General features: G+C 40.5%; 1 protein-coding gene across 4 annotated transcripts in view; it reads left to right on the forward strand.

The window, feature by feature from the left end:
- Positions 1-23,763, forward strand: part of LOC307175962 (uncharacterized protein) — a 72,788-nt gene extending 49,025 nt beyond the window's left edge. For all 4 annotated transcript variants that reach the window (XR_013824567.1, XR_013824568.1, XR_013824569.1 and 1 more), the window contains 2 exons: positions 18,867-18,989; positions 23,089-23,763. Coding sequence is in view for 1 of the 4 variants with exons in the window: in XM_079901699.1 (XP_079757825.1) it covers positions 18,867-18,969 (103 nt within the window). In the remaining 3 variants the exon portion in view is untranslated. The remainder of the gene's footprint in view (positions 1-18,866; positions 18,990-23,088) is intronic.
- Positions 23,764-24,297: the final 534 nt, after the last annotated feature.

The raw sequence follows: 24,297 nt of genomic DNA on the forward strand, positions 1-24,297 counted from the left end.
TCCTGAAGAGTGGGGAATGGTTTATGAGTTCTTTCATTGATTGACACAGTTTTGAACCTAGAGTGGGTACCCAGAATTTGAATTCAGATATTTATGATTCCATAGACCATGATAACGCATATTAAAAATAATGATTCTTAGTGTTTTTAGGGTCATGTTCCTTTCAACAGCTGATAAAAAAGTATTGGCTATATCCACGAGAAATATAAATATATACACTTCTGTGTGCAACAAACAAAATATTTACATGCAATTTCAGGGTTTTATAAGCCTCTAAAGCCATTCATGCACTCAAGGACCACTGCTAAGAATTCCATTCTAGGTGATGACTTTTGTCTAGAAATTTACATTTCCCCATCCTCCACACTCTTCTTCGAAACCCACCTAAAATGAAATGTGACCTTCCAAACCTGTGTAGAAAGGGCACTTGTTTTTTTACTTACCAGTTAATGTCAACGTTATCTACACACATTCTCTGCTATTAATCTGAGAGACATTAATTTAGTGCCCGATACTAATGGAATAATTTCTGTAGTAAAGGAAGGAAATCTTGAAAATTTGAAATGACCATGATTTTAAAGTACTTTATTTTTTCATAAATCCTGATATTAATAACAGCAGTAATGAGTATTTGTATAGCGGGTTTCAGTCTTCAGAGTTTTTGTCTGTAATTTATTCCACTCTCAACAACCTTGTGAGGTGGTAAGAGTGGACATTTGTTGATTTATGACTGTCCAGCGTCCATTAATTTGAGGGACCTAGGTGGCCCCCACTTTGTACAATCTCAGTGGGACTATAAATCAATGTCCACTGCCCTCCTAATAGAGGACTAGAGGCCCCTGGAGGCGGTGCGTACCTTTCCCTCCAGACTTTCACTCCCTGCTTCAAAGAAGCCCATGGGTTTGTAATCTACACTTAGTTGATTAGACTCTTTTCCCCACTACTTTGTACGTTGTGTCAAGTGACTCACAGCGGGGGAAAAAAATGGCCCAAATCCTTCATTCCAGGCGTGGCACTCTGCTGAGATGGTAGGATGCTCTTGTTCCCTTGATCTTATTCTGATTTTTCATTCTGGTTTTTGCCTTATTTCTCAGCCTGGACACTAGCCTATCAATTTACTTTGTGACATCTTTGACAACATTCCAATACATTCCCTTTTCAAGTTAACTAGATTTAGACTGAGCTGCTGCCAGGAAAGAACTTTAACGATGAAGAAAACATAGTAGACGTTTAAATCTCGGTATTACGTATGAGAATGTAGAGTTGCAATTAGACAGTAAGAAGTGAAGCCAGACCTTTAAGACTCAGAGGGTTCTGCTCTTTCTGCTGCTCTTTTAGGTACCTCCTTGTTTGTTTGTTTATATATATATATATATATAAAATCATTTGGGTGTGTGTATATAAGGTATATATATAATATATATAGTCATTTCTGTGTTCTTTGTGTGGAAGCGAGGACTGAACAGAATTCCACCTTGAACTTTGTATGAGTTAAAATGAACTTCAGCTGAATTAACAAAAAAAATCCAAAATAAGAATGTTTTAAACAAGACCATTTCCCCCCCACCCCTCTTTCTCAGGTAAACTAAATCTAGAGGAAAGGGCTAGTTGAGCAGTTGTGAAAAGTTGTCAGGCAGAGTCAAAGCTTCGTCTAGCTAATCTCTCAAATATCCCTAGGATGTGGCTCTTGTCCTCATGATCAAAGATAGCCTATACATCATCTGTGTTCCCAGGTCTAGGGTTGAAGAGGGGGGGCAACATGTCCATATCCCTTTAAGAGACTTATTGGCAATATCTCTCCACATATGTGTTTATACTTCATTGGCCAGAACTCAGTCATATCACTCCCTAGCTGCACAGGAGTCCTAGAACATATTTTTTAGCTGGACAAAAATAGGCCCAGGTAAATGAAGATTTTTAAAGTTTAATTTTTGTTGATGATTTTATATATATAATATGTATTTCATATATATATATATATTTATGATAAATATATCATAAACATATACCCTGATAAATTTTCTCAAACTAAACATATTTCTGTAAGCAACATCCAAATAATTAAACAACATTATCAGCACCTAAAATGAGAATTCTTTTCATAAAGAAAAGGAGGGAATAGGTACTTCGGGGCAACTGGTAGTCTCTGGCATAAACCCCAAACCACACTGAACCACAGTAATTTGCTGGATATTTGATGTAAGCAACTGTTTCTTCTTCTAACTGAATCACCATCCAATCAGTATTTTCATCACAGCATCCCCAGTAGCAAGCCCGGTGACCAGCACAGAAAAGTTGCTCAGTAAGTTAAACGTATGTGGAATCACCAATTGAGCAAATGAACGTCTCAGACTCCCCCCAAAGCTGAATTATTGAATTAACTAATTTGTACCTGAATTTACAGAGAATGTTTCCTAAAATGTTTGAACTTGTACAGGAAGGGAAGGTTGAAAGTTACATCAAATTTGCTAATGGCTATTTCCTTGTGGTTACTGCTGAGTAGTTAGTTACTAAGTTTCAGGCACTAGGCATCTTACATGAATTGTCTTGTTTAATTTGCACAGCAAGTTAGGTAGTATTATCCATGTTAAAAACTAAGGCTCGGAGGGATTAAGTCGTTGGTGCAAAGTTACCTGATTAGTAACATTTTCCTAAAATTCCTGTTCCTGTGTCACTTTTCTATGTAAAAAAATGAAATCTCTTTCCTTTGCCTTCTTCCTATAAGGACTCTCTCTCCAGGTCCATTTCATTTTTCTCTGATCCCCCAAATACTCTCTATGTTCTGGGTCTTCTAATCAACTCTTTCTAATCTCATTTTACCTTTCCACACAGGCACACAGTATTTCAATTTGCTAACTTACTTGGCCTTCGGGCCTTAGTTTAGATGTTACTCCCTCTAGGAATTCTGGCCTGTCCCTCTGTGTCAATTTTCTCCCTTTTGTAGTCCCACCTGATGTCACCTCTCATCAGAGCACGTCTCGGCCTTATTGTGATGCTAGCTTTCTTGTTCCATGCCCCCTGGGTGATAAGCTTGAGAAGAGGACCATATCGCGTCCACTGCTTTATACTCAAGCGCACAGTAGTCACTTAGAAGTAACTGTTGGATGATTGAACGAATCAATGAATGAATGAAGTAGTGGAGCCATGGTTCAAAGCCACGTCTAGGCAATCCCACATCTTGTGTGTCTATCTAACCCTATGATGTGCAGCATCACTTTAGAGTTCCTTGTCACAAGAGAAAGACCTGTCATCGCATGTAGAATCCAAGATGGGCTTTATCTTCTCCAGAACAGCACTCACCCATAGAACGTGGCTTTCCTCCGTGCTGTAAAACACTTCCCTGCACGCTGCGTCTCTCATCTTGACACGAACGGCCATAAAACGTTTCTTTGTGTAACTTTTACCGTGATGCTGGCTTTCCATCGCATTCCACTTACAAGTGTTCCTTTTTGAGGCACCAGAACTCTAATTGGCGAGACCCAATCAGCCCTAGTGGGGTATGTCACCATAGAACACCGATTGCCTCATCACTCCACGTGTTGGAGATCTGGACATTGATGCATGTACTGTGGGGGAAGGTCCAGGACTAGCTCCCGGGAGAGGATCACTCGTCCACGGAAGCATCTCCATCTTTAGCTCTTTGGATTCCGTGAGCTGCATTGGTTGGGGTTTGATTTGCCGTTAAGGGTAGGTGAACTCAACAAATAAGGACGATTTTCCACTCTTACTGTCTCATTTCCAGCGCAGCCCCGGTCCAGACATGCCAGAAGCCATTTATTGTGGATGCAGAGCTGTGGCTAGGGCAGCCTGAACCGCCTGATACACATGCTCCGTCTGGGCTTTTATAGGGCAGCTGTTTCTCTGAGGATCAAACTCAGGTATCAGGAGTGTGAATTATGAGTCCTAATCAACTTGGTCATGCTTTGTGGCCTGGGAAAAGCCAGAGTGTTTCCCTTTTATGATTTGAGGGTGCACTTTTTTGCAGCCTGTGGAGCAATTAGCCAGTCTTTGAAATGGATACCCTGTAAATGCGGTGTGTCCTTGGAGAGCCACCATGACAGGTTACTCTGGGAGGGGAAGCCGTGTGGTGGTCCCACAACTGCTTTAGTGCTCGCTAAATGGCCTGCAAGTCAGGGGAAACACTGACTGTAAGAGAAAGAAGGTAAAACTTCCAGACAGACAGGAACGTCAGCACATCCATGGCTATCCCTCCCCCCACAGGATCATCAAAGTGTTGAAGAGTTTCCACTAAAGGTTCAAAAGGATCATGCTATTTCCTTTATTGTGAAAGTTCACCTGTTTCTCTGATTGTAACATTGATTTTGTCAGGGCCCAACATCACGTTTGTGTAAAGGAAGAGAGGATCTCCTGAAACGGTTGAGAAAGACTAGGAATCAAATATCCCCCAAGTTTAAGTGAGAATCTGAACCAGGGGGAAGTGGGACCTCTGTCCTTGGTGTGATTATTTCTCCCCTGTACATTTTATAAAAAGTTATTGAGATGAAATTCATTTAACATAAAATTAACCATTGTAAAGTGAACAATTCATTGCTATTTAGTACATTCACATTGTTGTGCAACCACCACCTCTACCTAGTTGCAAAATGTTTTCATCACTTCCAAGTAAAACTCTAAAGCCATCAAGCGGTTCCTCCCCGTCTTCGCCTCCCCCCAGCTCCTGGCAACCAACGATCCGCTTTCTGTTTTTTTATGGACTTACCTATTCTGAATATTTCATATATAAATGGAATCACACAATGTGACCTTTTGTGTCTGACTTCCTCCCTTGTACATATTTAAGGAACCAGTATTAAATTAGATGACTTCATGTCAGGCAAAAAGATAACTTAGTTCCAGAGCTCTGGTTCTAGTAAGCTGCAAATGATCATTTATTTGATATGGGTACTGAAAATACGAAAAAACAAAAATCATGAAAAATGAATTTTTACTGTCCTCAATAAATAGGACCATTATCTACCCAATTTCCAAGCTTCCAACTTAAATACCAGCCTTGATTCCTCCCTTTTCTTACGCATCAACCTTCAATCAACTAGCAGTTCTTCTTTCCAAGTACTCAGAGATTCTTTAATGTACTAATGTTTCTCTAATATACTGCCATTTTTTAAAAAAATTCAAGCCTCTTACCATTTCCTTTCTGGACTACCAAAAGAGCTTTCTAGTTGGTTTCTAACTTCAGTCTTCACTCCCTCTAACCCATTTTCCAAGCAGTAGCTTTTGGGGTACTCTTTATTTTATTATTATTTTTACCCTATTAAAAACCTTCAAAGTTTTTGCTGCCTTCAAAATAAATCTGAACTGTGTAACGTAGCCAGCATATAAGTAGATTTAGCCTCTCTGTTCTCAATCTTCCGTCTTCCCTGCTATGTTCCATCTATTCTGAACTCCCTTAAGGTCCTGACTGCACCCCTTTTTTTGGTCCTCCATAGGCCTTTGTTTTTACTACTTCCTTTCCTGGAATGCCCCCTTCCTTCACCCTTCTTCGCCTGCATATCCCCTGCGTTTCATTTCAGGACCTAGCTTAGATGCTTCTTCTAGGAAGTATTCCCTCCACCGCCCACCTCCCCAGCACCTGCAATTTGTCACCCTCCTCAGCTCACATCAGTCCCCTGGAATCAGACTTTTAATTGATTAGTTTGGTACTTTTCTCTTCCCTAAACTGTACAACGTTTGAAGACAAGGATCATGGCTCATTTATTATTGATTCCCCAGTGCCTAATGTAAGACCTGGTACTAATTTATTGATGGATCATGGAATATTGGGAAAGCTTAACTGACTGGTCCCAAGAGACCAGAGACCAAAGGTTCACTATATAAGGCCATGTCATATTATATTATTTTTGATGAGTTGGATGAAATGATGCCCATCTAGAGTTAAAAGACTAAATGTCAGAAATCCCTTGCTCAGCTGCAAGGGAAGAAGCAGTCTGAGTAGTAAAGTTTCTGTCATTGTCTCCCTGAACCCTGAAATCTGGCCCTATATACAAACAATGATCTTTCCTCCTTGTGAAGAATTTGTAAGTCTTAAGAGTTGACTTAGTCACATTCTGGACTTGCTTCCTGACCTCAGTTTATGAAATGGAGGAAGAAAACTGAATGCAATAGCCCTGAAGGAAACTTACCCAGTGAAACCAAGCTTGAGCCAGAACGGGCTGGCAGTTAAATATGTCTATGTGTCTGTGTGGTCACTGAATCAACCACTGGTCATTGAGTCGGGGTTTGGAAGACCATCTTACAGGACTGAGGCTGATTGATTTTACTGACCATCCAAGCAGCCTCAAACGTTTCCTGGGTTTGTTTTCACAATTTTTGCCCCCCATGCAGAACTGGTCACTCCCACATTTGTTCTAACATAGCACATAGTGCAGGCAACCGCTATGGCGTTACCAAGGTCTGTAATTATTTAGGGACATATCTGTCTCTCTTTGAGGATAGGGATTGCTTCTCAAATTCTTCTTTCTATCTCTCTCTTTTTTTTTTTTTTTGTGGTACGCGGGCCTCTCACTGTTGTGGCCTCTCCCGTTGCGGAGCACAGGCTCCGGACGCGCAGGCTCAGCGGCCATGGCTCACGGGCCTAGCTGCTCCGCGGCATGTGGGATCTTCCCGGACCAAGGCACGAACCCGTGTCCCCTGCATCGACAGGCAGACTCTCAACCACTGTGCCACAAGGGAAGCCCCTTTCTATCTCTTGTATGTATCACAGAACCTGTACAGATGAAGTACTTAAATTGATAAATTTAATAGCTCTGAATAGTCAGTTATTTCATAAGAGTGAAATTGTGTCTGATTCTTTTCTCTAGTACTACTATAGTTTCATAAAACCCTCTCAATTATTTTTGGTATTATTGATATTATATAAATTAATAAATTCACCTTAATCGAGAAGTATAATAGTATTACTGATTATACACTGTCTTCCAGACTCTGAGAGTTTAATGGTGCTCCTGTATCAGAGATGGTCCTGGGACCAACAGGCACGGTTCTACTTGTTAGTATTCTGTGTTCTCAAAACCACACTAGGGAATATATGTTATTAGGAACAACTCAATATAAAACACAAATTTATTGTGAAATTATATGTGTCTCATATATCAAATTTTAGTTGAGGCTGATAAAAATGGTTTGAAGTGAAATTAAAGGCTGTCTACCCTAGTAATGACCAGAATGCAATGTGTCTGGTCTACTTGACCACAGCCAGACCTGGAATCTGTGGGCCTCCTTTGCAGGGGACATTGTCTTGACTCAGTCGTGCCTGTCGGTAAAGACCACTTTTTGGTTTTGGTGATTACATTTTCTTGGAAAAGATAAAGATGCCTCCCAGCTCAGAGTTCAATAGTTGAGACACAAGGAGCTTTATTCTCCTTGTGGGAATCTGAGAATGTCAATCAGAGAACCGCCCAGTCAGTTCGGAGGAAGGGGAAGATCTTCCCACATTCTTTTCTCTGACTCAGTTTCCCAGAGGATGTGTCCAGTTATTTTAGTGAGTCATGAAAAATCCCTAGAGGTGTCATACTTTTCTGAGTTTTGTGCTTTTTTGTTCCCCTCCGGAGAAAATTAAGGTGGAGGGTGGAGAAATAGTGATGATGATTTAAAAAGAGGAGAGGATTCTAAGGCAAAAGTGGCAAAAGACTTAGTCATGCAGTCATGAAACTTTGTGTAACTCTGTGGCCTTGGGCAAATCATCTAACCTCTACCCACCTTAGTTTCTTCAGTAAACTCAGAAAAATAGTGTGCAATTTTTTTCTCCTGAAGGCTCAGAATGAGAAATAGGGATGCTGTTTACTAAAAGATGCATTATTAATAATGTATTTTGTATTTATTTTAAATGATACAATTTTGTAAGATCGCTTGCACAGAAACTAGTTCACCTCTGCAGTGTACTTATCTTAATGGGACCATTGAACCTGTGCAGACAGGGAGAACTTTTTAGGGGCTATCAGTTTAGCTGAGCTTCTTGATTCTGATTTTGATGGGTGGTCTTACTAAAGAAGTGCTTGAGGAGGAGTGTGATGGACTGAATGCTTGGGTCTCCCCCAAATTCATACGTTGAGGTCCTAACTCCCAATGTGATGGTATCAGGGGGTAGATTAGGTCATGAGGGTGGGGCCTCTGTGAATGGATTCGTACCCTTATGAAAAAGACCTCAGAGAGCTCCCAATCTCTTCTGCCATGTGAGGACATAGCAAAAAGAAGGCTATCTGTGAACGAGGAAGCAGGGGCCTTCACCAGACATGAGATCTGCCAGAATCTTCGGGCACATTGATCTTGGATGTTCTCCCCTCCAGAACTATGGGGAAAAATTTCCGTTGTTAATAAGCTACTCAGTCTCTGATATTCTGTTATACCAGCCTGAATGGGCAAAAACAAGGAGCTAGTCCTGCTATCTTCTACCTCCTTCTCGATTCCAGATGGGCAATTACAAAACAATACCCATGCCATTTTAATGGGTTTCATCATATATCTTGTTGTCAATTTTATACAGGCCATGACTTCACTTTTATATTAGTGAGAGAACTCTTTAATTTTGGAAGATAGAGACTCTACGTGTGTCTCTGTGCCTTAGTTTCTTTACTTATCAGATTGGGCCCAAAATTCTCATCCTCCTTATCTTAAAGGGAAGTTGTGATGTCACATAGTAAAGATGCTTTGAGAAATGGGAAGCAGTAATTCAATGTGAATTGTTTCTCTTTTAACTTCTCTTTTGGCATATAGCACTGTGCTGGGCAACTATGAGACATGCAGTAAGTAATCATTGAATGATTTAAATGATTCAGATTTCAAATGTTAGATTTGAATGGCCATTGTGACTCTCTACAGATAAACAGTGCTGATTGGTTTATTTATTGCAAAGTTTAGAGAAGGAAAGCCACATAAGTGCATATGTCTTACCCTTGGATGAGACCAATGCTTTCTCTTAAATTAGTAACAGTCTTCTGGATTACACAGGCTAATGGCCACCATTTTAGTTTCAGTAGATGTATAGCAGGTTATTCACCCTGGCACTACTGACATCTTGGGCTATATACATCTTTGCTGTGGGGCTGTCTTGTAGGTTGCTTAGCAACATCTCTGGCCTCCACCCACTAGATGCCAGTAGCAATTTGCCCAAGTTTTAAAAACCAAAAATGTCTCTGGACATTGGCAAATCTCTGCTAGGGACAAAATTGTTCTTGCTAGCCAATCTTACATAGTTCTTTAATTGGAAGAGTGAGTAAATGAATGAATGGATAAATGAATGAATGAGTGTAAAGAAAGGAAACAGAAAACAGACTTAGAAGGGTTGTTATACTTCATCAAACTAACAGTCCCTTATAGTCTCTGCTTTTCTCATACTCTAACAATAGAAATAGAAAAAATACAGATATGTATGTGTGCGTCTATGTGCATTCCTCACCCAGACACAGCATACTTAGCAGAGCTGTAATTTTTAGTATCCCTAATTTCAGGCCTGGGAATATAGGCTGAGATGCTAAAGTAGTAGAGAAATCAACTGTTGGCTATTGGTTGGTTGACTGAGTCACTCATGTAACAACTATCTATGGATCACGTACTAGGTATCAAGGTCCGTATTAGGCATAGTCTAGTGGATTTAAACACATGAATAGCTATCTATAATATCAGGTAATGCAATACACACTGCTATAGTAGAATTAAGAACATACTGCGATGAGAACACAGACTATCTCTATCTTAGGGTGTGGGTAGTTTCGGAAGGATTCTCTGAGAAACATGGGAAGTATCCTACGATTAATACTTTGCACAAGTTTTCCCAGCTGTGTGTACCCCTAAACAATCAATCAGTTGTTTATGTTATTCTATAAATTTTTAAGTGCTGAGCCTTTTCCATTTAGGTAGCTCTCTTTGTGGATAGGAATGAGCTTGGTGTGTCTGAGAAGTGGCAGGAAGGCTGTTTGAAAGGCGTCGTGCTTGGTGTGCCATATGCTACGCCAATGAACGAAACACACACTGTGGCCTTCCACAACCTAATAAAGCGAAATTCTACGCTTTTGTCCTTCACTCACTTCATGTACATCCTGAGGTAAGTAACCTTATCTCTCTAAACCTCTGTTTCCCAAGGTGTAAAATTAGGAGGTAGGATGAGATGATTTCAGCGTGTCACCGTTTGACCTTCTAGTATTCCACATTATTATATCTCTCACAGCCATTAAGTTCTCAACAAAAGTCAATTGCTGTTTGGTTTAAGGAAATAAAATGGATGGAAAATGCATCTTGTTAAAGATTCAGGGTTTTTTTTCCCACTTTTTTTTTTCACGTCTTTATTGGAGTATAATTGCTTTACAAAGGTGTGTTAGTTTCTGCTTTATAACAAAGTGAATCAGTTATACATATACATATGTCCCCATATCTCTTCCCTCTTGCGTCTCCCTCCCTCCCACCCTCCCTATCCCACCCCTCTAGGTGGTCGCAAAGCACCGAGCTGATCTCCCTGTGCTATGCGGCTGCTTCCCACTAGCTATCTATTTTACGTTTGGTAGTGTCTATATGTCCATGCCACTCTCTCACTTTGTCACAGCTTACCCTTCCCCCTCCCCATATCCTCAAGCCCATTCTCTCGTAGGTCTGCGTCTTTATTCCCGTCTTGCCCCTAGGTTCTTCTTGACCATTTTTTTTGTTTGTTTTTTAGATTCCATATATGTGTGTTAGCACATATCTTAATGGGACCTCTTTCTGACTTAATGGGACCTCTTTCTGACTTACTTCACCCTGTATGACAGACTCTAGGTCTATCCACCTCACTACAAATAGCTCAATTCCGTTCCTTTTTATGGCTGAGTAATATTCCATTGTATATATGTGCCACATCTTCTGTATCCATTCATCCGATGAGGGACACTTAGGTTGCTTCCATGTCCTGGCTGTTGTAAATAGAGCTGCAATGAACACTGTGGTACACGACCCTGAGGCTCAGGTTTTTGAGAAGTGGCACCACCTTCTTGGGGAAGACATCTTTGCCTCATTGGATATATTCACTTGAAAAGCAAGGGAACTGAGAGGAAATGAGAAATAAGGAATGTCAACGTCAAGTTCTGAAAATACCTGTATGAGTGCGGAGGCTCACATCTGGGAACATTATTTCGGTCTTACAAGACTTCCTTTTTTTGTGTAGGATGTGTAACTAAAAGTTCTTTATCTCACGGATATGAACTAAAGATATCACGCTCATAGGTGATTTATTCCTAACCTGTTTTTCTACCCAGCATATATTACACTTATATAAGTTATCTATAATAGTTATAAACCATAGTTACAATTCTTCACCTGGATACTGTATGAATTCTCAAGCTTCTGCCTATGTAGTATCTAATTTGTTCCTCCCAACAACAATATGATATAGGTTGGGTGAGGGTCATTCTTCCCATTTTATAGATAGGGAATTCACTTTCAGAGAGCTTATTAACTCGCCTGAATTCTCACAGGTAAGAAACTGTGGAGGCATGATTCCACTTCATTTGTTTCCAGAGCAATATTCAGAAATGAATAAGACTCAAACCAAAGGCAAGCTGCAGAGCAAGAGAAGATATTTGCACCACATATGCTAACCAAAGGACTCTGCAAAATATATAAAGAACTTCACAAGTCAATAAGTAAAAGATAGACAATTCAACAGTAAACCATGGGCAAAAAACTTGAACGGGAATTTCATTAAAAGAGTATATCCAAGTGACAAATAAACTTATGAAAGGCTGTTCACCTTTATTAGTCATCAGGGAAGTGAAAATTACAATCACAAAGCAATATCACTGTACATTAACCAGAATGGTTCAAATGTAAAAGATGGAACATGTCAAAACATGTTGAACGATAGGTACATTAGTTAATAGGAACCAACCGATAGGGAACAATGATAATAATTAATAGCAAGAATAGCTAGTGAATGTATTGAGTAACAGGAACTCTATACCCTGTTGGTGGGAGTATACATTGTTGCAGCCACTTTGGAAAAGTGGCCATATTGACTTGGATAAAGTTGGATATTTTCATACTCTGTGACCCAGTAATTCTAGTCCTAGGTATCCAAAAGTGTACCTCTGTTGACAAAAAATCATGTGCAAGAAGGTTTATAGCAGCACTCTTTGTCAATGTCCAGAACTGAAGTAATCTAAGTATTCGTCCACAGAGAGATGAATAAACAATTGTGATATATTCACACAATGGAATAGTATACAGCAATGACAAGTAACACTGAAGCTAACAACATTAATTTATCCTATAAACATGGAGTTTAATGAAAGAAGCCCTAAGCAAAAGAGTCCCTACAATGCTCTTATTGGTATTAGAAATAAGGATAGTAGTTAGCTTTTGGTTGTGGAAGAGGATGCAGGGGATTTTGGGATGTGGAAGGTGTTCAGTTTCATGATATAAATATTGGTTACACAGGGCTCTCAGTTCGTGAAGATCCATTAAGCTATCCATTTATGATGTTATTCCTCAATAACATTTTACTAAGTCAAACAAATAAAGAACTGGAGTTATTAGGACACAGGGAGTATCTCTGTATGCCAAGAAGAAAGATGACTCCATGGAAAAATTAACAACAAATCTGGAGGTAGGTTATTTAAGAAAGTATAAGTGAGGAAATGAAGAAGAATGAAAATTAGAATATTAGGGTGTGAATAGACCACTGGCCACCTGCTCAGATGAAGAAAAACAGCTCATGTGCATTAAGTAAATTGCTGAAGGTCCAACAGGTCGTGCGTGGTTCAGCTGGAATTCTAATCAAAGTCTTTTTACTCCATAGCTCGTGCTCCTTCAACTGTACCATCTCAGCAGGCAATATTTTACTTCAACCCTGAAACAATAAAGAATAGGAAAAACAGAAGGAGGTAACAGCGTAGACGTCATCAAGAAACAATTTAAAATATTGCTTTAAAGTCTGCCTTTCACCATAAGCTCTAGATCCTTATCTACCCTGTTAGCTACTCTTTATCTGAAAAAAGGTCTTTAATTGAAAGAATGAGTGAATGAATGAATGGAGAGGAAAAAGAAAACAGCCTTGGGATGGATGCCACACTCCATCAAACTAATACAGTCTCTAATGGCCTTTGGTTTTCGTATTCTAAGTGAAGAAGCAAATAGAAAAAAAATACACACACACACACACACACACACACACACACACACACACACACACACACACACACACACACACACACACACACACACAAAACACACTTACTTGGCCTACAGCATCAGGGATCTCAATATCCTTAATTACAGCTTATATTGCAGGCTACACAGAAGCACTGCTGATTCCAGTCCTGGCATGACTCCTGTTCAAACATACTTCCCAGAAATCGTAGGCAGCTTGCCATGGTAAGGAAACAATTTACGTCAGATTTTGAGCAGGGGACTCCGTCGAGGGTGGGGAGGAAGGCGGGGGCGAGTCGTTAAAGGTGGTAAGAGTAAGGCTTTTCATGGAGGCTACAGCTGATCAGTATTTCCCTGGTCCAGGATGAGGACAAAGCCCTCATTATTCCTCTTTGGCTCACCATTGCCCCAGCAGCTCCGTTCTGAAAGTCAATGGCTGCCTGAAGATTCCTTTGGGGATACAGAATGAGTCTGGCTATGATGCTAAAGAATTTTCCTCTCTTTTGCTGGCTTTCTTGATGTTTTGCCATAGTTACAAGATTTCTTTTTATTAATTATAGACAGTCTTTAATGTTTCCTTTAGTTCATGGACTGGTATTGAAATGACCTCAGAAATTATTTTGTCAAACTTCTTCCCATTGTAGGAATTATTTGTGTAGCGAAAAATCATTCTCCATTCGATAACTATTTATTCATTGTGACAGTTATTTTTAATATTCTACCTAGTGTACAACTACTCTTCCCTGCTTGCTAACAGCACTCTCATGGAGTTTTTTTTTTTTTTTTTTTTTTTTTTTTTTTTTTTTTGAGTGGAAGCATTATGTCCACAGCCAAGCAATAAATTTTTTTGGTGTAAGTCAATCATGATAATCTCATTCTCATTCTTTCAGCATTCTTGGAAGCCTTCGTATACCTTAGTTTTGTCCAAAGAGACCTAGGAAAATGAAGTTTTCCTGCAGAATTCTTAAAGAGGTTTTGATTTTCTGATAAAAAGGGACAGACACACTGCCATGTCCTTTCTCATTCTGGCCTTGACTGTGAATATGACAGTTGCTACCTTGTGACCATGAGGGTAATGGCAAGCAAACCACAGACTTCATTGATCTATTGAACCCACATAAGTTACTCTTCTTATATACCTGTTGGTAGGAATGTAAACTGGTACAGTCACTGTGGAAAACAGCATGGAGGTTCCTCATAAAATTAAAATAGAACTAACTTATGATCCAGCAATTCCACATTCCACTCCTTGGTGTTTATCCAAAGAAAATGAAAACATCAATCTGAAAGGATATATTACCTTCAATGTTCATAGCAGCTTATTTATTACAGCCAAGATATGGAAGCAACCTAAGTGTCCAGGGACAGGTGAATGGATAGAGAAGCTCTCTATCTATCTGTCTATCTATCTGTCTGTCTATCTATCTGTCTATCTATCTATCTGTCTCACAAACACTGTATGTTTTCATTTGTATACAGAATCTAAAAAAACAAAGCAAACAAACAAATATAACAAAACAGATACAGATTCACAGATACAGAGAACAAACTAGTGGTTATCAGAAAGGATGTGGGGTGAGGGATGGGTGGAATACGTGAAAAGGATTAAGAGTTACCAACTACCAGTTATAAATCAGAGGGATGTAATGTTCAGCATAGGCAATATAGTCAATAACAGTAATAACGTTGTATGGTGTGCATAATCTATAAAAATATCAAATTGCTATATTGGAAACCTGAAACAAATATAATATTATAAGTCAACTATACTTCAGTTAAAATTAGAAAAAAAAAAACAATGTCACTAAGGTCAGGTTTTCTGTTTCTTGCAAATACATGTATATATGTACTATATTCGAGGCACTGTGTGTGTGACAGCCTTCAGCCATCGGATCCGTTAGATTTCAGTGTCGACCTCAGCTACCCAGAACTACCTAACTTGGGGTCTCACCCTTCCTTGGAAGCCTATATCTTGTGCCTAAGTAAGATGGGGGTGTAAAGACTCAGTCATTTGGGGCCAATGTGGGATGCTCTGACAGGCAATACTTAGTCCAGAGCTCCCCACTAGGTTGACTGAGGGTTTGTTGAACTAGCATTGCATTAATGCCCTTGAAAGGCAGTAGCAAGGAAAAATACTCTTAATGGGTAGAGTTTTGGGCATTGCATCTGGTTATCCATTTTGTGTGAAAAGATAATTGGCCAAGGAAGAGAGAAGGGGTGATACAGGGGTAGAGGACTAAGAAGTACAAACTATGTATAAAATAAGCTACAAGGATATATTGTACACCATGGGGAATATAGCCAATATTTTATAATAACTATAAATGGAGTATAACCTTTAAAATTTATGAATCACTATATTGTACACCTGTAACTTACATAATATTGTACATCAGCTATACGTCAATAAAAAAATTCACCATGATAAAAAGATAAGGGTCAAAAAGGGAGGGACAATAAAGAGATGAATGTGAGAAAGAATGAAGCAGAAGAAAAACGGGGCAAGACAGAGAGAGAGTGGGGACGAGAGATACGAGTAAAAGAGAAAATACTTCTCTATGGTAAAAAAAGAAATCACACATTTTAAGGTGCAAATGAAAGATGAAGTAAATACTGGCAGCACACATTAAAAAGTTTCAAAATCCATAACACAGAGAGTTCCAACACATAAATAAAGGAAATAGATTGGGTTGACCTTTTTATTTCTTATGAAAGTAGTAGGTAAGTTGTTTGATTAATGATTTAAAAGAAGACATCAAGGAGAGAGAGGTATTCTGGGTGTGCTGTTCATGCTGGCAGAATGGCACATCGAGGGGCCAGGTCTGGGCCTTTGGGTGCCCTGTCTTTCCGGTCAGTCCTTCAAGAAGCAATTCCAATCTTGGTGAGTAACCAGTATCATCAGGTACTGATTATTAGTCCAGACTCCATTTTATGAATGAAATATAGAGAATGTAGCTCTAATGAGGACTAAGGAGTTCTTGTTTGTCATCACATTTTTCCCCAGTGGGGAAGTTCCCAAGGAAAGTGAAGTCAGTATCAGTAGCTTATTGAACAAAGGCAGTAGACCCGCAGCATCTTTTAAAAGCTGTTTTCGGAACCCGTAGAGAACAGTTGAAAGAGCCCAGGTTTGGGGGGATAGAAAGATCAGGATCTGATTCTCAGTTTTAGCAGTAATTAGAGCAATTTTCTTATTCTCTCTGGACCTCAGTGTTTTATCTCATTTCAAAGACGTAATGATTTTAAAGGATTGTTGTGGGAGATTAAGTGGGAATTCCTGGCACTCTAAATGCAGGCGTCCCCATTTCCAGGACATCAAAGCCTGAGACTGGCTAATCAGAGCTGCTGCTTCTTCCTTGTACTGTGCCACTGACCTTGACCCAATTTCCATCACCATGCAAACCACGTGGATCTATTAACATATCTTCCCTCAGAATGTCCAGTTGTAATTCAGTAGATGAACTAACAACGGTTCTGGGTCACATCTGAGATCTGAGGATGTACACAGTTACTCTGGTTGAATTTGGGTGATTTCCAAGTTTCCTGCGGACCACATTTACAATGTCATGTCTTAGGAAGGGCTACTCTGGAAAGTACTGTTTATTACTCACAGATTGTTTTTAGTCTCTGCCAGCGGCCTTTTCTCACCTTTTTCCAATTTTTATTTATTCAACACATTCTTTTAGAATATCTATGATGTGCCAAGCACTGTGTGAAGCGTTGGGATACACATCTTAGTAAGAGCTGGTTCTGGAGATGAAGTGTGAGGAATATAGACATTTCACTAAAATAAAAATGTGATCAGTGCTAAGACAGAATTATATCTAACATTTTTATGTCATTCTCTGAATCATAGTATCTTCTTGAGATACTGTTAGGGGAAAGTCCAATTTCCTAGTAGCATGTTTCCAGGAAGAAACTTCCACTCCCAGGAGAGCAATGAATTAGGACAGGAACAGTTTTGCCTTTTTGAGCCACTGAACTGACAAGACTAGTGCCAGATCTGGGTGTGAAGTTTGTACCCAGGTTTAGCTTTCTTTTCTTCCTCCTTGTTGGAACAGGCCTAAAATTGTCCAGTTTCTACAGGGAGAAAAGTTTAATATGATGAAAGCAGTGGTGGTGGAAGGAGTAGTTGGAAGCCTTATTCTGACAAAAGGTTAAAGCACATCCTCTAATTCACCTTCGGCAGTCGTGAAACTTTGTTTTGTATTCATTCTTCTGATCCTCCTGTTGGTCATTCTGTTCTGCAGTTAATGTGTGCATTGTTCTCTATGTGTCAGGTTGTGTTTGTTTTTCATGTTAGTCAAATATCCTACATCCTGGCTCATTTTGTATCTGCTTATTTGATCAGAACTTGAGCGAGGGATGCATGAATTTCTGCCAAACGACTGTGACTTTATTTCTCTTTTTAGTCCTATTAGTACTTGCTTTATGTACTTTAAAGCTATGTTATTAGATGTAAAGTTAGATTTGGTACATTTTCTCATAGATTGATCCTTTTATTATAAAAAAAACTGCACCTTTTAATCTGTAGTAATGTTTCTTGCTTTAAAATAGCTGTCAAATATTAGTATATATCAAACTTCTTTTATTAATGTTTGCATTGTATAAATATTTCCAACCTTTTTTTTTTTTTTTTTTTTTTGGCCGAACGCGGGCCTCTCACTGTTGTGGCCTCTCCCATTGTGGAGCACAGGCTCCGGACGCGCAGGCTCAGCGGCCATGGCTCACGGGCCCAGCCGCTCCGCGGCATGTGGGATCCTCCTGGACCGGGGCACGAACCCGCGTCCCCCACATCGGCAGGCGGACTCTCAACCACCGAGCCATCAGGGAAGCCCTTCACTTTTATTTTTGAAGGATATTTTCACCAAGTATAGAAGTCTAGGGTGGTCATTATTTTCTTCAACACTTTGAGTATGTCATTTCAGTTTTTTCTGGCTCCTGTCTTTTCTCTTATGTAGTCAACGATCACTACTGCTGGTGCTGATGTCCATTTGAAATATCTGTCTCCCCACCTATCTATTTATCTGTCTATCCTTCTCCCACTGCACTTGGGCTGAGGGACAAACACATGCCTCCCACCCTAGGGTAGGCGGAGGGTGATGGCTCAACACCCTATGACTGTGCAATTAAACTCCCATTCTGCCATTTTCACCTCAACCCTTTCACATCCTCAAGTGAGACCTCCCGCCCTCTTTAGTTGGTCTCTCCTGACTATATGTAGATTTACAATATGCCAACAAAAGAAATTTTGGAGTAACTACATAATTAATGTTAAAATACAGCCTATGGGTTTAGACTTACTGAGTAATTGTTATTTAATTTTCTGTAGTTTTCTCTTTTTTCCCAAAAGTTGGACGATGAACATTTGTTACGTTTACAACAGAATTTTGAGGGTTTTTTTTAAAGTGGAGTTAAAGTTATTACCTTGAAATGTATCCTGAAAGACTGTTTAATGATGGAGTGCCTGAATTGTAGTTAAATACCAAAATTATTTTGTTTTAAAAAAAATAACTAATCAGTCCTCTTCCTCGTCACTTCTTAGTTTCCTGAAGCATCTCAATTGAAATGTTATGGTTTCTATGTATTTAAATCAGATGTGAAGTCTTTTAAGGACCCACTGAATTAATCACAAGATGTATCACTTTAGGCATCCTTAGGATATACAGAACTTGTTTCTTTTAAGTGAGGTCACTGAATAATGCCCATCTGTTTTTGCCTTTCTTCTTCTCCTCCTTCAGGTTGATGGAGCGCCATGGAAATTCACCGAAGGCTGCTAGCCAGGAGGCTCAAGAAGGAATTGTCAAAAAGGAGAACTATCCAGACATTGTCTTTGCAGCCTAAACAGGAAAGAAAACTCATAGGTAAGTAATAATAGGTGCTCTGTGTGCTCGAGCACTCTAAGAAGGGTATTGTCTGGACTGGGGAGCTGCGGCTTTGGCTACACATTCAATGAACCAAGGTCTATGAGGTTCAAGTTCAGAGAAATGGATTTCTGCCACTGCAGACTCATTAGGGCTGATGCTATCACAGTGCTAAAGGGAAAACCGTATGTTCACCTCAGGGCTGCCAACTGTCCAGCTGCCATCTGCATCAGCAATGGCAAGGAATGCTCTGAATTTGGACTAGAGAAAACATAGCCAGAGCCAGGCTAGTCAATGAGCCTAATTATAATAATGCTAATAATAGCAAACCTTTATTGAGCCCTTCCTGTGAGCCAGCACTGCTGAGAGCAGTCTGTGTGCGTTACCCCGTGTAATCCTCACTACTCCAGTCATGAAGCTGGAGCTCTTACGAGGACAGTTTCGCATCTAAGAAATGAGGCTCAGACAGGTTAAGTAATTTGTCTGTGATCACTCAGCTGGAGCGGAGTAGAGCTGGGTTTTGCACTCTGGTCTGTCTAATGCTGTTGCCCAGAATCCCACCACTTGGTTTTTCTAACTCTGAAGTCCAGTCTCTCGGCAGGGCACTCTGGTCCTCCAGGATGTGACTCAGAGCATCCTGCCCCTTTCCCCACCCCCAGACCCCAGGGTCTCCCCTCCCTACCACCCAGTGCCTCTTTTCTCTGGCCCTATCGCAGACCCCATGCCCTGCGCACATCTCGTGTTTCTAAGGTCCTTTGCTTTTGCTCATTGCTTGTGCCTTAAAGGTACATTCCCTTTTCCCTGCCAAACCAACGCTATCATCCATTAATTCTCTGTGCAGAGGTCACTTCCTCTGTGAATCCTGTCTCAGCATACGCCTCCCAACTCTTGGCCTCCTTAACTGCTCCTTTGGTACCAAGTTCATATTTAAGCACAGAGGTCAGCAAACTATGGCCTGAGGGCCAAATCTGGCCTGCTGCCTGGTTTTGTATGGCCCACGGGCTAAAGATAGTATTGTGTTTTTATATATTCGGAGGAAGAAATCAAAAGAAAGATATATTGTGGCACATGAAAATTATATGGAGTACAAATTTCAGTGGACATGAAGCAAGTTTTATTGGTACATAGCCATACTCACTTGTGGACATATCGTCTGTAGCTGCTTGTGTCCTACAATGGAAGACTTGAGTAGTTGCAACAAATACATAGGGCCCAGTGTCTAAAATATTGGTTGTTTGGCTCTTTATACAGAAACAATTTGCTAACTCCTGCATTGGAGTGCTATCAAGTGGTGTTTTGGAATAATGAGCACCCATGTGTTACTTATTATTATATTGCCTGTGCCCAGCACGGGGCCTTTCTCTTAGTAGACAATAATTTAATGAGCATATGATTGAAAGTTAAGTGAGTATGAAGGACAGATTCTACACCAAGAACCAGCAGTCTTGGACTCCAGTATCATTTCTGTCACTTACCGTTATCTGGCAGAACACTCAAAGTAGGATAATTTGATAAACATTTTTCACAAAGGGACAGTGCAGTAATTCAGAGCTGGTAGCAGCAAACACGTTACCATCTGTCAACTGGAAGGGTCCAGAGGTGGGAGCGGTTTCAGGATTCCGGAAAGATAAAGTCACGTAGAGTTAGCCTACGTGAGCACCTATAGCTTCCGTAGAGATACACAGCAGCTGAGAGGGTCCTCTCGGGGAAGAAGCCAAGAAAAGAAATGCCCTGACCCCATTCTCCTCTCCCTTCCCACCTTCTGCTGGGTCTCCCTATTGGGGAACTCATGCAGGCACGGGAGCCTTGTCAGTGTCGTGCATGAAGATTGGCTCCTGGAAAGCAGAGGAGGATGGAGAAGATAGCAATCTGGAAGGGCAAGGGAAGACATCCCACACACAAACTTAGTGACAATCACATCTATTCCTGAGGCTTTAATTTCTTTACCTATAAAATGGGCAAGTTGGATTATCAGATATTTACAATAATAATAACTGAAACAACAACACTGATAGAGGTTATTTGTTGAGGCCTTATTCTGAACCATACATTCATTTTGTCAAATAGCCTTCAGAATAAATATTATCCCCATCATACAAATGAGAAAACTGAGGCTCAGAGAGAGAATGCAGGATACTCATTCACATCATTGTTAAATTGACCCCTCCCCCTTGAAAATATACTTTCCTGAAGTCCCTCCCTCATTTTTACTTACCCCAACCCCAGTCTGCTTGCACTGTTTGGGGCAGTAGCTGTTTGGGGTTTCTGCTGTCTTTGTTTTATTTATGATTCTTATTATTTTTTTAACATCTTTATTGGAGTATAACTGCTTTACAATGATATGTTAGTTTCTGCTTTATAACGAAGTATCGCCATATCTCCTCCCTCTTGCGTCTCCCTCCCACCCTCCCTATCCCACCCCTCTAGGTGGTCACAAAGCACCAAGCTGATCTCCCTGTGCTGTGCGGCTGCTTCCCACTAGCTATCTGTTTTACATTAGGTAGTGTATATATGTACATGCCACTCTCACTTTGTCCCAGCTTACCCTTCCCCCTCCCTGTGTCCTTAAGTCCATTCTCTACATCTGCATCTTTATTCCTGTCCTGCCCCTAGGTTCTTCAGAACCTTTTTTTTTTTTTTTAATATTCCATGTATATGTGTTAGCATATGGTATTTGTTTTTCTCTTTCTGACTTACTTCACTGGGTATGACAGTCCATCCACCTCACTGCAAATAACTCAATTTCATTTCCTTTTATGGCTGAGTAATATTCCATTGTATATATGTGCCACATCTTCTTTATCCATTCATCTGTCGATGGACACTTAGGTTGCTTCCATGTCCTGGCTGTTGTAAATAGTGACGCAATGAACACTGTGGTACATGACTCTTTGAATTATGGTTTTCTGCCATCTTTAAAATTAAGCTCAACACTAACTAGTCAGCCTTGGGGTTACTTGATCAGCCCTTCTGGATTCACTAAGTTCACACAGCCCTCTCTGATCTCACACCTGGTTTCCCATGGACACCAGTTTCAGCCAGGGTCCTCCCTGAAAGATCAGAACTTCCAAAGAAACATGCACCCACCCCCACTCCATCCCCTGACCTCTTTCTTGTTACTATCATAACATAAAACTTGGGCAGGAGTCCTGGTAACAGAGATCTCATCAATAGAATTAGCCTGATGACAGATGTACTAAGTTTTTCCAAGAAACATGTTTGAAGGCTGAATGTTATAGGTCTGAACCCTGGTATGTTTCTTTATTTATTCTGGGCAATTTGCTCAACATTGGAACCCTTGTACATCATAGCATGGATGTGATCTCTTAATTATTCATGCCATTAATAATTGACACCATTAATAACACCGTAATACCATTAATAATTGAGTACATAAAATGGAATTCTCTGGAATTAATTTATTATTATTAATTTTCTGTGCCAGCTAGCAGGCCTCATTAAAATGGTGGTCAGGGTCTGTGCATCAAATTATTTTAACTAGTAATCTCCAGGTTTACAAGGCCAAGGAATTGTGGAGTTCACTTCAGCCACTTCCTTTCCTTGCCATTAACAGTGCCTCCTTTCTCCCTCTAGGAAAGGGGGAAAACTTCTTGTGAACAATTCTATAGAATTCAGCACATCTCACTGCTGGCTTATAAAATGGGGCCTAACAAAAGGGGAAAGAAAGCTACCTTTGGGAGTACAAATCCTGGCATCAAACCTGCCCTCAGGGCTACCAGTCCTCCCAGGCCAGGTCCAGGCATCAGCCCCTTTCCTGCCGTAGACCCCAAGGGCTGTGACCACTCCCTTTCCCTAATTAAAGCTTTGGCCCCTATTGTCTCCTCCAGGATCCCTCTTTCTTAAACTGACCAAAGAAAAATATTCCTGACTCCCCCCATCTCCCCTTGATGCTATCCCCTGAGACAAGCCCCTTGTCCCTTCTCGTAGTTTCAGAGCCAACTTTAATAGAGACACTGAAAGGAGAGAACAAGAATGATCTACATGAGTCGTGTACACAGGCTCAATTCTTTGATTTTACAGAGGTCCAATTCTCATGCAAGTCACTGGAATTCACCCAGCCTAATTTCCTTATCTACAGAATGGTGGAATGCCTACAGCAAAGGCAAGAGTGGTAACCATGGAGAAGCACTGCTCCAGATGCTCATTCTAGGAAGGAGCTGATACCCAGGTGAAGAGGGGCTTCAGCAGACAGACTCCAGCTGTCGGTGCCTTCAGGGTCTGCTCAGGTGTGGAGAACTGCCTTGCCCGATATCACAGCCTTCTCAGGTAGGATGACCAGCTCACTTGGTTTCTTGGTACTAAAAAGTCTGGCACCATAGGATGGGTCTCTGGGCTGGAGTCTGACCCCATGGGCACATCCTTACAAGCAGAGGCATTTGCCCTCAGTGTCGGACGAGGACGATGGTTTGTGAAGTTTCGGGTGCATTGTCTGGAACAATGGACCACAGTGATTCCACTCTTCCACCCCTCCCCCATGCCAGCTGAGCTGAGTACAGCTGCCACTAAGCCCACTGGGATCTTTGACAGGAAAATTAATGTGATATATTCCTCCCATGAAGTCCCATAACACTCCGTAACTTTCTAATGGTGCTCTCCACAAGCCAGCTTTTATTATAGCTATTGCTGGAACCTGTCTTCCTCTCTCTCCTGGACCTGTGAGCCTCAGACCCCTTGCCAGCGACTGGCATGTTTGTGTGTGAAGAAATGAGCAAATGGGTGGTACATGGCAACCTATACTTCCCTCTCTTATATGCCTGTTAAAGTTTAAGAGGGCTCCCAACTGGGAGGGGTTCAACATATATGAAAACCTGTGACATCAAAAATCGACATTCTTCTCCCACCTCCACCTGAATTCCTAAGACTCATTTTGCTTAGCTCTTAGGTTTGTGTGTGCATGAATAAATATGTTAAATAATAGATGCAAGGTCATTTTAGGAATTATTTATATGAGAGATTAAGCCTAGAAATACTCTGTGTCTCTGTTTAAACATAGTTTAATCCAGTCTTTGATATAAAGCAAAATGTGTCAAATTGCTATTCTAAATTGTACTGAGGTTTTCTGATAAAAAGAAATAACCTAATGTTGTCTAGTAGCAGGTTCTTATTACTAATCTTCTCTTAGTGGATTGAATGGTTCAGTTAGTTTTTTAGGATCTTTGAAAATCTTATCTGTGCATTCCAGAGTCTTTTTCTCTCGTGTCCCTGGAGGTATGTATAAATAGATTCCATCATGTGCTCTAGAATGCAAATTGTGGCGGTTTTTCCATCTCTCTGACCTTGTTTAACC

The sequence above is a fragment of the Stenella coeruleoalba genome, assembly GCF_951394435.1.
Source record: "Stenella coeruleoalba genome assembly, chromosome: 17".
Lineage (NCBI taxonomy): Eukaryota > Metazoa > Chordata > Mammalia > Artiodactyla > Delphinidae > Stenella > Stenella coeruleoalba.